This window comes from Rhinoderma darwinii, chromosome 1 (assembly GCF_050947455.1).
Source record: "Rhinoderma darwinii isolate aRhiDar2 chromosome 1, aRhiDar2.hap1, whole genome shotgun sequence".
NCBI lineage: Eukaryota > Metazoa > Chordata > Amphibia > Anura > Rhinodermatidae > Rhinoderma > Rhinoderma darwinii.
This window is the reverse complement of record NC_134687.1, coordinates 481,786,355-481,804,297: the sequence shown is the minus strand read 5'-3', so window position 1 is coordinate 481,804,297 and position 17,943 is coordinate 481,786,355. Positions and strand designations below refer to the sequence as shown.

At 42.4% G+C, this 17,943-nt stretch overlaps 1 protein-coding gene across 1 annotated transcript in view; it reads left to right on the top strand.

Moving 5' to 3' along the window:
- Positions 1–17,168, top strand: part of ANAPC7 (anaphase promoting complex subunit 7) — a 55,316-nt gene extending 38,148 nt beyond the window's left edge. Inside the window, exon 11 of the mRNA XM_075834542.1 lies at positions 16,151–17,168. Coding sequence (XP_075690657.1) covers positions 16,151–16,340 — 190 coding nt within the window. The 3' untranslated portion in view covers positions 16,341–17,168. The remainder of the gene's footprint in view (positions 1–16,150) is intronic.
- Positions 17,169–17,943: the final 775 nt, after the last annotated feature.

Here is a 17,943-nt window from a genome sequence, read left to right as displayed (position 1 = left end):
GCAGGATCCAGCGGAGGACATCTAGACAAAGAAAACAACGCAATTAATTCAACATAAATAATATGAGGTACAGGAGAGGGAAAGAAGAGTAACTTAAAGGATAATCTATATATCTAAGTACTCTACACAACTCCTTTCCTCTGGACCATCCAACTGGCTGCATTCAAAGAGGCAGCTAGATAGGACTGAGCTCCTTAAATAGCAACGGGTGGAGCACAGCACCGCCTCTACACAACTTCCTTAACGGGATACAGAAAAAATGCTTATTTATGAAGGTCTTCTGTTCCCCCAGTCCATGTTAAATAACGTACTGTATAGTCTGCCTTGCAAGCGGTTTTGAAGGAAAAAAAAATGTTAGTCCAGGAATGCATTCCCTATTCTCCCATTACTGCCCTGGTCACGTGACCTAGGTGCAGGAATGGGGGGTGCATACAGAAGAGTGTCTGCTTACGCTGCTCTGACCGGCTTACAATCCACAGCGTAGCTGAACCCGCAGAAGGTAACCGATTCCTCTGAAGAAGACCCAGCGTGTCCCACGCAATACAGCGGCATCATAGGGAATAGGTACCCGGATTCCAAGACAAAACGCAGGTACATCATCTGTCCGAAGGACAGTAAAAAACCCAAGGAGGGAGGGGCTTGCTGAATTTCAATTAGTTCATTAAAAATTCCATCTGTCCTACAAGCCTACAGTGGAAGAAATGCCACATTTTTGTGCTGCTGTAGGAGGTAAGGGAACATAGTATACATGCAAACCATTATTTTATATCCTAGTCAGTGAAGCGTGCAGGTACGCTTTAAACCGCATTTCCACCCAAAATTTAAAGCTTGCCAAATATGGAGATCCTGTATTCGCATTATTAGGGTAACAAAATCGAAAAATGCCAAACATTAGTTACTGCTTTGACTAATTGACCAATATAGGACCCACAACTACTTATCTGCATTATGTTCTATACGTTTGCTATGCAGCATAATACTGTTTAATGTTGTTCATAGTGTTCTTTAGTCTAAATGGACACTTTTCAAACAACTTGCGCTAAGTTAATAGTATATCTGATATAGATCAACTTTGTAATTTACTTCCTGTTTAAATTTAGTTGTTTTATCCATGAAAATTCTGTGTAAAGTTACCTCCACTAGATGTTACCCTCCTGTAATCTGCTGTTCCCCTCTTCTCAAGCAAAATCCATCCCTAGTTACAGGACAGAGGAGATGAACTGCAGAAGGTGGGGGTGTGTCTTCTCTGCCTGCCAATAGACGTCTATGGACAGGGGGAGCAGGGAGAGAAAGACGCATATGCTTCCCAAGAGAGAATATGGAGGGGGGAGTAGAGAGCAGAGAAAAAGTCAGACATGCTGCCCATAGAAGTGAGGGGAGGTGGAGGAGGGAGCAGAGAGAGAAAGACAGACATTCTGCAGCTTCTGGTAAGCGTTATATCTCACCCCAGTACTGGCTTCTCAGATACACTGCTGTATAAGTTCCTCCATGCTGCTGCAGCATCTATATCTATCTATCTATGTAGTTAGGTCCAAAATTATTTGGACAGTGACACAATCTTCATGATTTGTGCTCTGCATGCCACCACATTGGATTTGAAATGAAACAACTGAAATGAAATTGAAGTGTAGACTTTCAGGTTTAATTCAAGGGGTTGAACAAAAATATCCTGTGAAACTTTTAGGAGTTGCAACCGTTTTCTACACAGCCTCCTCATTTCAGGGGCTCAAAAGTAATTGATCAAATTAACATTACCATAAATAAAATTTTGTTTTTTTTAATACTCCTGTGGAGAATCTTTTGCAGGCAATGACAGCCTGAAGTCTGGAACACATGGACATCACCAGACGCTGGGTTTCCTCCTTTGTGATACTTTGCCCGGCCTTTACTGCAGCTGTCTTCAGTTGTTGCTTGTTTCTGGGTCTTTCTGCCTTACGTTTTGTCTTAAGCCAGTTAAAAATCATGCTCTCTCAGGTTGAGATCTGGTGGTTGATTTGGCCATTGCAGAATATTCCACTTCTTTGCCCTAAACTCCTGGGTTGCTTTCGCAATATGTTTTGCGTCTTTGTCCATCTGTATTGTGAAGCGACGTCCTATCAACCTTGCTGCATTTGGTTGAATCTGGGCAGAAAGTAAATCCCTGAACACTTCAGAATTCATCCGGCTGCTTCTGTCTTCAGTCACATCATCAATAAACACTAGTGACCCAGTGCCTTTGGCAGCCATGCCTGCCCATGCCATCACACAGCCTCCACCATGTTTTACAGAGGATGTGGTGTGCTTTGGATCATGAGCCGTTCCAAGCCTTCTCCATACTTTCTTCCTCCCATCATTCTGGTACAGGTTGATCTTATTTTCATTCTGTTCCAGAACTGGGCTGGCTTCTTTGCATGTTGTTTGGCAAAGTCTAATCTGGTTTATCTATTTTTGTGGCTGATTTAATGGCTTGCACCTTGTGGTGAACACTCTGTATTTGCTCTCATGAAGTCTTCTCTTTATGGTAGACTTAGATACTGATACATCTACTTCCAGGAGAGTGTTCTTCACTTGGTTAGATGTTGTGATGGGGTTTTTCTTCAACATGGAATGGATTCTGCGATCATCCACCACTGTTGTCTTCCATGGACGTCCAGGCTTTTTGGAGTTCACGAGATCACCAGTGCGCTCTTCTTTTATTTTTTTCCAAGAATGTACCAAACTGTTGATTTGCCCACTCCTAACATTTCTGCTCTCTCTGATGGATTTCTTCATTTTTTTTTTTTTTTTTCAGCCTAATGATGGTCTGTTTCACTTGCAGTGAGAGCTCCTTTGACCTCATGTTGTGGGTTCACAGCAACAGCTTGCAAATGCCACACCTGGAATCAACTCCAGGCCTTTTACCTGCTTAATTGATGATGGATTAACGAGGGAATAGCCCATGCAGCCCATTAAATAGCTTTTGAGATAATTGTCCAATTACCTTTGGTCCCTTGAAAAAGAGGCAGCTACATATTAAAGAGCTGTAATTCCTAAACTTTTCTTCAAATTAGGATGTGAATACCCTCAAATTAAAGCTGAGTCTGCACTTTAAGGCCATATTGATTATATAACTGTATATTCGATATGTTTTGGTAAACCGCTAAAATGCCAAAACTTGTGTCCCTGTATAAATGATTCTGGACCTAATTTTGTGTGTGTGTGTGTGTGTGTGTGTGTGTGTATATATTAGGTAGAAAAAAGCAGCACTTCAGAGAATCAAAGTATCACGGTGCTATGCGTCCTTGATCGTCATCCACACGGTCCTGAACTGGATACACAAACGAGGAAATAGACGCAGCACTCCAGGAGTAGTTGCAAAGATAGTTGTTTATTCACCCATGTACAAAAATAGCTACGTTTCACTCCTCTCAGCAGGACCTTTGTCAAGCAATGGTGATATGTGTCAATCAGGGTTTTATACCCTCCACTTGTGAATACATCATTAGTGATCATTACATCAGAATTGTAAAGAAAAATTGTGAATAAAGCACTATCTTTGCAACTACTCGTGGAGTGCTGCGTCTATATCCTCATGATTATATATATATATATATATATATATATATATATATATATATATATATATATATATATATGAGAAAAAGAGTAAAGCAGCACAGCAACAGGTTGAGGCTAGGAACCCTTGTTAATGAAATCCAAAAAATGAAGAGGCAGCACTCCAAGGAAATTGGTGAAAAAAAGTGGTGTGTTTATTCACCCCAGGCAGGCAATGTGTCGCTCCGTCTCTATGGGATCTTTGTCAAGCCATGGCTTGACAAAGATCCCATAGAGACGGATCGAAACGTTACCTGCCTGGGGTGAATAAACACACCACTTTTTTTCACCAATTTCCTTGGAGTGCTGCCTCTTTATTTTTTGGATTTTATATATATATATATAACAAAAATTTGAACAGCACATTCCAACTAAATGATATAAAATGTGTATGCAGGTGCAGGACACCTGTGACTGCAAATATACAGCAGAAAAAAATGGCGACAGCACACTGCGACACTAATGCACTAAAGCTAAATCTACTTATAATAGGGAGGTGTATATGACTGCTGTATATTTGCAGTCACAGGTGTCCTGCACCTGCATACACATTTTATATCATTTAGTTGGAATGTGCTGTTCAAATTTTTGTTGTTCATGTGATCCATATATGTGGGGTTAGTGACTGCCTCCATTTTTGTTCTTGCACTCCTCCCATTCTGCCCTGGGTGATTTTAATTAGTTCAATGCTGGATCCTACCATCCCCAGATATATATGTAGGCTTAGTCCCAGTTCTGGGTGTATGTGCAGCATAGGTTCCCACCTTACAGAGCTCGCCTTGTCGTGGCAGGTGGGCAAACACTTTTTGATCAAAATGTGCACTAAGAACCTCCCTATTATAAGTAGATTTAGCTTTAGTGCATATTTATTTATATTTAGTGTGCTGTCGCCATTCTTTTTCTGCTATATATATATATATATATATATATATATATATATATATATATTGTGGGGGTTTAGCATCAGGAGGGGTTGGTACAGCGGTTTCTTTGTAGCCAGAGACAGGGACACCGTGCATTAAAAGTCATAACAGGGCTTTGCCTATGTTTTTATTCTTGTCAAAGAAACAGCCTCTTGTACAACAAGGCAAAATACAAAATAAATCCTGCTTATCTGAGCACTAACTAAACAAGATATTATCTAACTATACCGAGTGCCTTCCTACCAGGCACTGGACACAAAGTAACACAGGTCTTTACTCACATAGAATACAGGCTACTCCAGCCTTAGTAGTCTCCAGTCTGAGTCAGGGGTGAGACTCACACACACTGTGTCTGCACCTTTTTATACACAGGCTACAGGTGCAGCTAATTGAGCAGCAGCCTTGTCCTACAAACAGAGATGGACTAGGGATTGGGGAACCCGCCCTGCTCTTCTCCAATCCAACTCCAGGCCCTTTTTCCGGCTTTTCCTTAAGCCGAGATTGGAAAGCTAGAGCTTTCTATTGCAAGAACTACTCATTCCCTGGAGCCTAGGATACATAGGACAGGATTCTAGGGGAAATGTACCTTCCCTCAATGACTTTACCTGTCACTGTCTCACATACCCTCTTCCTCTGTTCGAGCCCGTGGGATCGGACACATTTATCTACAAGGCAGTGTGTCCTAGACAAAGCGTCAGCATTGCCCTGCAGTTTTCCTGCTCTGTGTTCCACAGTATATTTGAAGTTCTGCAAAGTAAGAAACCACCGTGTAACTCTTGCATTTCTCTCTTTAGCTTGACACATCCACGTAAGAGGAGAGTGGTCTGTAACCTACCTAAACCGACGACCCAATAAATAATATCTCAGGGACTCAAGTGCCCACTTAATTGCCAAGCACTCCCATTCAACTATGCTATAGTTTTTCTCAGCCGGGGTAAGTTTTCTGCTCAAATAGGTCACAGGATGTTCCTCACCACCCACCTCTTGTGACAGAACTGCTCCGAGCCCCACATTAGAAGCATCAGTTTGGACAACAAACTCCTTTTTGAAGTCAGGAGTGACTAAGACTGGTTGGTTACACAGGGCCAGTTTCAACTCTTGAAAGGCGCTTTCAGCCTTTGTGACCCACTTGACCATGACAGACTTACTTCCCTTGGTAAGATCTGTCAGGGGCGCTGCTGTGCTGGCAAAGTTTGGAATGAACCTGCGGTAATAACCTACAATTCCTAGAAAAGCTCTGACCTGCTTTTTGGTTGATGGCTGGGGCCAGTTTTGGATAGCCTCAACTTTGTTGACCTGTGGCTTTATCACCCCTCTCCCAATTATGTACCCCAGATACCGTGCTTCCTCCAAGCCTAAGGAACATTTCTTTGGGTTTGCTGTTAACCCCGCGGCTCTGAGGGAGTTTTGTACTGCTTGTACTTTTGGTAAGTGGCTTTCCCAGTCATCACTAAAGATTATAATGTCGTCCAGATATGCCGAAGCATACCGACGATGGGGTTTGAGGACTATGTCCATTAACCTTTGAAAGGTCGCTGGAGCCCCATGTAGCCCAAATGGTAAACAAATATATTGAAACAGACCATCCGGGGTGATGAACACAGTTTTCTCTTTGGCGCCCTCCGTGAGGGGTACTTGCCAATAGCCTTTGGTTAAATCTAGTGTTGAAAAATACCTTGAATGGCCCAGTCTCTCTATTAACTCGTCAACTCTTGGCATTGGGTATGCGTCAAACTTTGACATCTCATTTAACTTGCGGAAGTCGTTACAGAAACGCAATGACCCATCTTTTTGACTCTTCAATAATCCCAAGGTCTAGCATTTTCTTGACCTCCTCAGATATGGCTTGTCTACGAGCTTCAGGGACTCTGTAGGGTTTCAAGTGGACCCGAACCTGAGGCTCGGTCACAATGTCATGTTTTATTATACTGGTCTGTCCTGGCAGTTCTGAAAACACGTCTGTGTTTCTCTGCACAAACTCTTTTGTCTCCTGTTTCTGTGGCTTTGCGAGGGATTGACACATCTGGGTTAGGACTATAGGGGGTCCTTACTGCCACGAGGGTCTCTTTCTTTCCATGGCTTAATTAAGTTTACATGTTATAACTGCACTGTCTTCCTTTTACCTGGTTGGTAAACTTTATAATTTACATCCCCCACCTTTTTCAATTATCTCATACGGCCCTTGCCATCTAGCAAGAAATTTGCTTTCTACGGTTGGCCAACACTCGATCACCAGAGTTAAAATTTCTAACTTTAGCAGTTCGGTTATACACCCTGCTCTGAGCATCCTGAGCTTGCTCCAAGTGTTCCTTAACTATCGGCATGACCGCAGCGATTCGGTCTTGCATCAACGTGACATGCTCAATTACACTCCTATAAGGTGTGGACTCTTGCTCCCAGGTTTCCTTGGCTATGTCCAGGAGACCACGGGGTTGTCTGCCGTATACAAGTTCGAAAGGAGAAAACCCTGTGGATGATTGAGGAACTTCACGTACAGCGAACATCAAATAGGGCAGAAGACAGTCCCAATCCTTCCCATCCTTACTAACCACCCTCCTCAACATGCCTTTTAATGTCTTATTGAATCTTTCGACAAGACCATCAGTTTGAGGGTGATATATAGAGGTACGCAGGTGTTTAATTTTCAGCAGTTTACATAATTCCTTGGTGATTTTGGACATAAAGGGAGTTCCCTGATCGGTAAGGATTTCCTTAGGTAAACCAGTACGGGAAAACATGTAAAACAACTCTCTTGCAATGGCTTTTGAAGAGGAATTTCGCAAAGGGACTGCCTCAGGGTAGCGTGTGGCATAGTCCAACACCACTAGGATATATTGATGTCCTCTAGAGGATTTGACTAAAGGGCCGACCAGATCCATGGCAATTCTTTCAAAAGGGATCCCAATGATAGGCAAAGGCACCAGCGGACTCCTAAAATGTGGCATAGGAGCCGTTATCTGACACTCCAGGCAGGACTCGCAATACCTCTGAACTTCCGTATATACCCCCGGCCAGAAGAATCCTTGTAAGATACGCTCTCTGGTCTTTTCGCAACCTAGATGTCCACCCAGCACGTGTTTGAGCCAGGTCCAACACTGTTCTACGATACGGTTGGGGTATCACCAGCTGTTCAACAACCTCCCCACGTACGTTATCTATCCGATACAGCAAATCCGGGTTAACCGCCATGTGTGGAAACACCTTATCAGCCCCTGGATGTTGAGGCACTCCATTTAATACCTTAGTATTTTCCCTGGCTTTTACCAATGTGGGATCGCTAAGTTGAGCGGTCCCAAAATTGTTACGTGATACATTTAACTCTGGTATCTCAGAAATTTCCTCCTGCTCATCTGTTTCACCAGCAAAAACAGCCAGAGGAAATTTATCAGGCTCAGTGGTCACCCCTACTGCTGGCACCTCAGCATCTTCGTTAAAGGGTTCTGGGCTAATCACAGCGCACACCTTAATACCATCATTAACATTTACAGTGGAGGTTACATCTTTCTTCCTCCACAAGTCCCAGAACACTGGGAAGTCTCTCCCCAGGATCACACTGTGCATCAGGGACTTGACCACACCCACTTCATGGCAAGCGGTTCCACAGGAAGTCTCTAGAGTGACCAAAGCGGTGGGGTATTCTTTAGTGTCCCCATGTATGCACAGGACCCCTATACTATGTCCGCTGAATGTTCCAGGGTCTATCATGCTGGCATGCACCAGGGTAACCAGACTCCCAGAATCCAGCAAGGCACTCACAGTACACCCTTCCATTTTTACCACACACATTTGTTGCTCAGTCTCGTAAACCGTCTCCGCAGAACAAACAGGACGTGCAAACAAGGATATTCGCCTTGCTGCATCACACTCTATTGGCTCAGTAGTCAGGGGACAATTGGCCGCAATATGCCCAGGTCCATAACACCGCCAGCACTGTATGCGGCCCCGGTCCCCAACTTGAGACCCTGGTCTGGCCTTCAGTGTCTCTCTGGGATTTCTTCCCTCCGTCTGCTCCCCTTCTGAGCCACCTCCCTTAAAGAGGCTCTGTCACCAGATTTCGCAACCCCTATCTGCTATTGCAGCAGATAGGCGCTGCAATGTAGATTACAGTAACGTTTTTATTTTTAAAAAACGAGCATTTTTGGCCAAGTTATGACCATTTTTGTATTTATGCAAATGAGGCTTGCAAAAGTCCAAGTGGGCGTGTTTAAAGTAAAAGTCCAAGTGGGCGTGTATTATGTGCGTACATCGGGGCGTTTTTACTACTTTTACTAGCTGGGCGTTCTGACGAGAAGTATTATCTACTTCTCTTCAGAACGCCCAGCTTCTGGGAGTGCAGACACACAGCGCGTCCTCGCGAGATCACGCTGTGACGTCACTTACTTCCTGCCCCAGGTCCTGCATCGTGTCGGACGAGCGAGGACACATCGGCACCAGAGGCTACAGTTGATTCTGCAGCATCAGCGTTTGCAGGTAAGTAGCTACATCGACTTACCTGCAAACGCTGATGCTGCTGCAGAATCAACTGCAGCCTCTGGTGCCGATGTGGCCGACACGATGCAGGACCTGGGGCAGGAAGTGAGTGACGTCACAGCGTGATCTCTCGAACACGCTGTGTGTCTGTGCACTGCCAGAAGCTGGGCGTTCTGAAGAGAAGTGGATGATACTTCTCGTCAGAACGCCCAGCTAGTAAAAGTCGTAAAAACGCCCCGATGTACGCACATAATACACGCCCACTTGGACTTTTACTTTAAACACGCCCACTTGGACTTTTGCAAGCCTCATTTGCATAAATACAAAAATGGTCATAACTTGGCCAAAAATGCTCGTTTTTTTAAAAATAAAAACGTTACTGTAATCTACATTGCAGCGCCTATCTGCTGCAATAGCAGATAGGGGTTGCAAAATCTGGTGACAGAGCCTCTTTAAAGACATTTCTCACCCCTCTAGTAAATGGAACAGTCTTACCAGGTGCTCCGCACGATTTGCTGTTCCTGCGGTTAGAACATCCAGGCGATACTTCTTGGAGTAGATCCTGAGTAGCTCTGTACCTTTCAATCAGGTTCACCAGCTGTTCCGCATCTGTAGGATCTCCTTGACCGACCCAACGCTGAACCTTCGGTGGTAAGGAGCGGATGTATTTGTCAAGCACCACTCTCTCCACGATCTGTGCAGGGGTTGATTCTTCTGGCTGTAGCCATTTCCTTGCAAGACGGACAAGATCATACATTTGTGATCGCGCAGGTAGGTGTTCCACGAAAGTCCAGTTGTGCACCCGTCGAGCACGCACATTCATATTAACACCCAGACGGGCAAGGCTCTCACCCTTCAGCTTGGAGTAATCCTTGGCATCCTGCTCATTGAGATCAAAGTACGCCTTTTGCGGCTCTCCGGTTAGGAAAGGTGCCACCACTGCTGCCCACTGATCTGAAGGTAACTTCTCTCGTTCTGCCACTCGCTCAAACACCATGAGATAGGCCTCAACGTCGTCGGTGGATGTCATCTTCTGCAGAGATGTCTGTACCGCTGCACGAGTGGTTTGGCGCAAACCATGAGGCCCCGCTGACCTCTCCACTGAGGCCTGAATTTGGTCTTGCAAATAGCGATTAATTTGCTGCTGTTCTTTTAAGGCCAGTCTGTGGGCTTCACCCAGCAGAATATTGGTTTCAGCCTGTGCACACATGGCTTCCTCATGCACCATTCGCTGAGTCGCGCTGGCTTCTTGCAGAGCAGTGCTTATCTTCCCCTGGTTGATATTAGCCTGAATCAGCTGTTTAAGTATTTCATCCATTTTAACAGTCTCTTTTAGCCCTGTTGCCGCCTTCACTCAAGACATACACTTCCAAGCACTCTCGGGGAGAAAAAATTGTGTTGTTGCCCCTAGCAACGATTTGCCACTTGGAACAGCAAAAGTCCTTTTAAATAGGTGTATGTCTCTTTAAGACCGTGCCCGCATCGGCCACCGTATGTGAGGGTTTAGCATCAGGAGGGGTTGGTAGAGCGGTTTCTTTGTAGCCAGAGACAGGGACACCGTGCATTAAAAGTCATAACAGGGCTTTGCCTGTGTTTTTATTCTTGTCAAAGAAACATCCTCTTGTACAACAAGGCAAAATGCAAAATAAATCCTGCTCGTCTGAGCACTAACTAAACAAGATATTATCTAACTATACCGAGTGCCTTCCTACCAGGCACTGGACACAAAGTAACACAGGTCTTTACTCACATAGAATACAGGCTACTCCAGCCTTAGTAGTCTCCAGTCTGAGTCAGGGGTGAGACTCACACACACTGTGTCTGCACCTTTTTATACACAGGCTACAGGTGCAGCTAATTGAGCAGCAGCCTTGTCCTACAAACAGAGATGGACTAGGGATTGGGGAACCCGCCCTGCTCTTCTCCAATCCAACTCCAGGCCCTTTTTCCGGCTTTTCCTTAATCCGAGATTGGAAAGCTAGAGCTTTCTATTGCAAGAACTACTCATTCCCTGGAGCCTAGGCTACATAGGACAGGATTCTAGGGGAAATGTACCTTCCCTCAATGACTTTACCTGTCACTGTCTCATATATATATATATATATATATATATATATATATATTTTATTTTTTTCTCCTCTTCTCTGTGTGCAGTGTACAGAAGACTTGATCGAGTTTAGGCTCCCACACTGGATCAGAGACCATAGAATTAGAGCCTACAGAAGAGGGAAAAACTGTTAAACAATGCAGACAAATCCTATAATGGCCAGAAATAGTTTTATTCCTCGTGTACACACATATGGCAGCTTATTCTGAAAAGTTAGGTACGCTTTAAGGAGAGTATAGTATGGGGACAGGTCGGCTTTACTATAAGCCCATAAGACACCAGAAAATATTTGTGCAGTTTGACTAATACAGTAGCAGCTAACAGAATGCTTTATGAGTCTGCTGTATTCATGAGTTGAACGCTTTCCCCTGCCCTTCAGGCCGGTGATATGTGCAAACGCAGCAGCCTGTCAGTCACCGTGAAGGGGGAGGGTGTTCACCCGTATGAATACAGCCGACTCATTACTATGAGTCTGCTGTATTCTTTCATCACAAACATTTATTTTCATGCTGTTTTGGCTACTAGGAGTATTACGAAACCAGTAGCTGTAATATGATGCCCTCACATAGGGCAGCATATTCAGCTGACAGATCCACTTTAAAGGGTTTTTCCCATTTAGGACATATCCAGAGCAGGGACCCGCATTTATCCCCAAAAAAAATGGGGTGGCCTAGTTAGGTGACTGGTGGTTTGGTGGAGAGGTAGCAGGCATTATTGAAACCCCCGAGCTTGCTGCACTATTCTTTTTCCATAACTCCTAGGTTATGGAATCAGCGCAGCTTGCTGTCCAACTCTTCTTCCGTTACTCCCATTTACTTCTATGGGAATACTAGTAACAGTTTTGCGCAGCGTACCTGCCTGGGTTGGGGCACCTTTTGTTCTCAAGATAGGTGTGGACCTATCAGATATTCATGGCATATCCTTTAGATATGCCTAAAATGGGAATATCCCTTTTAGTTTATAAACGTACTTATTTATGGGCTAAAAGATCCATTGTTGTAATTGTATGGATTTTTGTGTTAATGTGATGAGGTGCCATTTAGGAGATTAAGACAATGCACAGAGACGTAGAGGTGACCTGGTATAGCTCTTGGCATTGCAAAGAATGAGCTTCCTTATGTAAATCTCACATTTTAATATGTTGCTGTAATGCACCATCCTGCAGCAAAGTGTGGAGCATGTGCATTGTATAGCACTCTGCAGCAGAATAATAAGCACCTCTCCTAGTAGAAATCCACATCTTGATTTATCTATTTAAAGAATGTTAAATGTAAAAAATAGTTTTTTAGCCAAATATAATTCTGAGTCACTTTGTAAATTTTAGTGCAGTAATTTAAAAATGTTTTTTTATTAATGTGCGCTGTGAAGCTTTTGCAGCTACCCATATCAAGATATGGATATACATTGAGAGAATATAGCCTAGTTATATGGGCAGCATACTATATTGAAGTGTAATGGTCCAGTACAGTTAATGTCGAAAAAAATGTAATTATAATAAAATGAACACTGGCAAATCCGTTTTTTTTTTTTAACGTGGGTCCTGCATTCTGTTTATAGTGCATTAGTTTCAAGGCTATTGCGGGTTTGAGGCCTTCATTGGTTTCATGGTAAAGTGAAGACTGCCAATGTATACAGTGAAATCGCTAAGTTAGAGAAATTGTTTACATGCTTTGAAGAATATAGAAATAACCTAAAACCCTGAACAGAAACCATAATCCAAGTCTTGAAATCTCACAATCCGCCCAGAACTATAGTTTAAAGAGGTGTGACTAAATCTCAAACTAAACAAAGTCGCTGTCAGAGTGTGTCGGGTATATGGAAATAAAGGTGCCTGTGCACATTATATGAACGTCAGTTGAACCTGACGATATCAGCAGGACCGTCTGACCATCTAATGTGTATGGGAATGTCCCTACTCTCCCACCACGGCAGATGTTGGAGGAAAGCAGGATTGGGCCAAGCGTGCATGTGTATGAGGGGGGCAAACGGGAAAGCGGTCAGCTGAACGAATGTTCGGCTGACCGCTATCTAAGGTGTATGGCCACCTTTTAGGGGAACCGTATCCAAGGCATTTGGACCCCCCCAGTTCTAGCAATCAATTTCTAAGCATAATATTTGACCGGATTGAGGGGAAAAATTGGTGTATTGGCATTATTGAGTCTGTGGCAATATCTCTAAAAAAATAAAATAAACATAATTTGAAACAGATGGGAACTGAAGTACCCATCTCATCATTAAAAAAATGTGACAATTTGTTCAAACGCTGGTTCCAAGCACGGGTCTTCCGTTATATGTTGATATTGGGGATCCCTCAACAGGTGAGGTCTCTCCCATATAATAGGATTGGGAATGTTAAGATTGTCCCAAACTCTATCTTTCTTCTCTTACCTCCAAATACGGAAACTAGCCAGGCAACGTTTTAGTTCTATTATTATTCCTTAAAGAGGCTCTGTCACCAGATTTTGCAACCCCTATCTGCTATTGCAGCAGATCGGCGCTGCAATGTAGATTACAGTAACGTTTTTATTTTAAAAAAAACGAGCATTTTTAGCCAAGTTATGACCATTTTTGTATTTATGCAAATGAGGCTTGCAAAAGTACAACTGGGCGTGTTTACAGTAAAAGTACAACTGGGCGTGTATTATGTGCGTACATCGGGGCGTTTTTACTTCTTTTACTAGCTGGGCGTTCTGACGAGAAGTATCATCCACTTCTCTTCAGAACACCCAGCTTCTGGCAGATCAGGCTGTGACGTCACTTCCCCAGGTCCTGCATCGTGTCAGACGAGCGAGGACACATCGGCACCAGAGGCTACAGTTGATTCTGCAGCAGCATCAGCGTTTGCAGGTAAGTAGCTACATCGACTTACCTGCAAACGCCGATGCTGCTGCAGAATCAACTGTAGCCTCTGGTGCCGATGTGTCCTCGCTCGTCTGACACGATGCAGGACCTGTGAGTGACGTCACAGCGTGATCTCTCGAGAACACGCTGTCTGCACTGCCAGAAGCTGGGCGTTGTGTAGAGAAGTGGATGATACTTCTCGTCAGAACGCCCAGCTAGTAAAAGAAGTAAAAACGCCCCGATGTACGCACATAATACACGCCCACTTGTACTTTTACTTTTCAACACGCCCAGTTGTACTTTTGCAAGCCTCATTTGCATAAATACAAAAATGGTCATAACTTGGCCAAAAATGCTCGTTTTTTTTAAAAATAAAAACGTTACTGTAATCTACATTGCAGCGCCTATCTGCTGCAATAGCAGATAGGGGTTGCAAAATCTGGTGACAGAGCCTCTTTAACTCACCCCATTTGAATGTTTGTTTGAGAGAATAGTCTTCTAAAGGTTTTTTCTCCGACATATATATATATATCCGTAGTTATGCTCCCCACTCCCCTACTCAGCCGTTTAAACTGTTCTATGTACAAATGGGAGCGAAACCTTGGTAGAGAATTGCCCTTAAAAACTTGGCAAATCATATGGCGAATTGTCACTAACTCGTCTTTCTGTACTTTTATATAAAGAAAACCACTATAAGATATTGATTCATTGGTACATAAGTTAAAACCCTCTCTTCCTCTCATTGTTAGCGTCGTCATAGTCAGAAGGGATCCTTTCTTCATTTCTCTGGACTTTTCAATTGATTATGCAATCCTGTAGTACGGTTTAGCAATTAATTTCTGATCTACATTTTACCGTTCCTCTGGAATCCTTATATTTACTTCTTAATGTTCCCGCAAACAAGATTAACAAACTGGGTGCCCGGCTCCTCCTCCTTACGGCAACAAAATGTCTCAGAGTTTTACATTGGAAACAGACCTCTCCGCCCTCAAAACATGATATAATTTGTTAGGATTAAAGATGTAAGACACTTGGAATACTTCACTGCTAGCATAAATTTGCTTAAATGCTTTTGCGCCCTATGGGATCCATGGGATAACTTTTGGGCCACGAACACCTGATACCAAACCGTAGAACATTACTGGAGGTTTTACAACTCTTGTAACAACTCCAATGTAAGTTTTTTTTATTAGTTTTTTTTCTATAGCTGTGTGAACTCCCCTTTCATCCCCCTCCCCCCACTTTTCCATCCCCGGTCTACGTTTCTATGATGTTTTTGACTTGATACTTTTATTGCTCTTGTGAGACTATATTGTGATATCTCCTGTTTCTGATAAGCCAAGAAGTCTTCCACTCTGTGGGTGCCCCTTTTCCTTTTCATGTACGGACTTTGATTGCCCACTATGACACCTAATTTTGTATGATCCTTCCTGTATTGTACAGGCAGAAAACCACCAAGTATGTAAGAATATACAAACACGGAAAAGTCATGACAACTTTTTTTTATTTTTATTTTGTGTGAAAATGTTATAAAATAGACAGTTGGTAAAACATTTGAGACCCTGTTAAAAAAGACAGATGACTATAGTGCATTAGTTTGCAATGTTTTTTTTTTCTTCTAAATCCTTGTATTCCGGTATATTGCTGTTAAACTGTAGGACCACTTTGTCTCCTAGGCTACCATCTTCAGTGATGGCCAGTGCTGTAGAATCCTACAGTTCAGTACAAACCGAGCTCGGCTTTAATTTCTTAAGCTGGAAAAATGAAAGCTGTGCTATGATTGGTTGTTACGTGTAACAAGGACCGTTTTACTGTTGGGGCTTCATTGATCAAAACGGTCTAAGTGTTTCCTGGCATACGCCACATCCAGATTTATTTGTCAGGTTGGCAGAGGATAGTGTGATTTTATTTTTTATTTTTTCACTCCAGAAAGTGCATTTTGATGGCTCAAGAGTTGAATGGCGATGTACCGTGCGTCACTCATTCTGAAGCTTGGCGTTGTGACTGCTTAGACATGGAAAACGAAATCCATGAAGCCGCTTCTAGAGTCCCTTTGTCACTCATTGATTTAACTGATCTTGATATAACTTGGAAAAAAAAGTATCTGACGATGGATGACTATACATAAACATGTGTGCATATAGTTTTAGTCTCTTTCTCTAGCAACTGTAGAACCTTCCCTAAGGACTTCACTATACGTAGCACATAAGTAATAAATGTTTAACTTTTTTCTTAGTCTGGATCCAAATGATCAGAAGTCACTCGAGGGAATGCAGAAAATGGAGAAGGAAGAGAGCCCAACAGATGCTACTCAGGAAGAAGATGTGGACGACATGGAGGGTAGTGGAGAAGAAGGCGACTTGGAAGGAAGTGACAGTGAAGCAGCCCAGTGGGCAGACCAAGAGCAGTGGTTTGGCATGCAGTGAGGTGGTACATGGATGAAAGTATACTGTGCATCCTAATTTTTTAAAGCCTATAATCCATGTCCAAATGAGATATTGTAGGGGCCATATGGAGTCAGACTGATCTTTCTCAGAACCTCTTGTGATGTAGAATCACCAAGTACGGTTTTAATTTCTTACCTAGACATATTTTCTATGTGGTTGCATTATACAGGGGGAGCAGTTTAGCTGTTTGTTTTTTTTCCCCCTTTCCTTTTTTTGTGGAGGAGCGGGGAGAATCTGGATTCAAAACCCTTCACATGGCTTAAATTCTATATCAAAAGTTGGTTTAAAAAGAACTTAAGCATAGTTTGTTCCCGAAGTATATATTTTGACAATGCCTGCATTTATCAATAAGATTTGTGGGCATGGCTTCTTTCATATGATTTATATTGGCATTTCTACACAATGATGTGGTAGATGATTCTATGAGCTTTGATATGTTTATAGCAGCCAGGGTGTATTGTAGCTTTTACATATTGATGTCTCATTTTTAAAATGCATGCACCCAAGTACGTGGGATTTGTGTAGTGGGATACAGATTTTGTGTTCCGTACCTATATTTTGTTTTGTTTTTGCATCTTCATGAATTTTTAAAATTCTATATTTGTTTGTGTGAATATAAGTAGCAAATGGATATTTTTGTTTGCTTGTTAGACTGAATATATTTCGATATGAAATAAATGTTCATATATATTATTGGGCTCGAACGGAATTGAAAATAACAAGGATTGTGTGATTGTATACAATGTATACCAGATTTGTTGTACGCCAGGAAGTTGCTTTTCTATTAAATTAAAGACAACCTTTTTATGTGTGGAGTCTTTATTGACCTATTACTTACTCCTCTATGTAAATAACTGTGTCTTTTTAAATAAACGTCTGTGTACGTGATTCAGTTAACCCCTTAATGACCAGCCTATTTTAGACGTTAATGACCAAGCTATTTTTTAAGTTTTTCCATCGTCGCATTCCAAGAGCTATAACTTTTTTTTATTTTTGCGTCGACATAGCTGTATAAGGTCTTGTTTTTTGCGGGACAAGTTGTATTTTTTAATAGCACCATTTTGAGGTACATATTATTTATTGATTAACTTTCTTTGCGTCCTAAATCTACGCCGTTTACCGTGTGGTATAAATAACACAATAAATGTATTAAGCGGGTTGTTACGATTGCAACGATACTAAATTTGTATAGTTTTCGTATGTTTTACTACTTTTACACAGTAAAAACGCTTTTTTTCCAAAATTATTTGTTTTTGTGTCTCCATATTTGAAGAGCCGTAACGTTTTTATTTTTTCGCCGATGCAGCTGTGTGAGGGATTTTTTTTTGCGGGACGACTTGTAGTTTTTATTGGTACCATTTTAGAGTAGATGCGACTTTTTGATCACTTTTTAATCACATTTTTTTTAAAGTCAGGATTCACAGAAAACAGCAATTTTTCCATCTTTTTTTATTTAATTTTTTACGGCGTTCACCTGTTATAGATTTATAGTCGGGGTCGTTACGGACGCGGCGATACCAAATATGTGTAACTTTTTTACTTTATTTTGTTTTTTTAATACTAAAGCAGTTTGTAAGGGGAA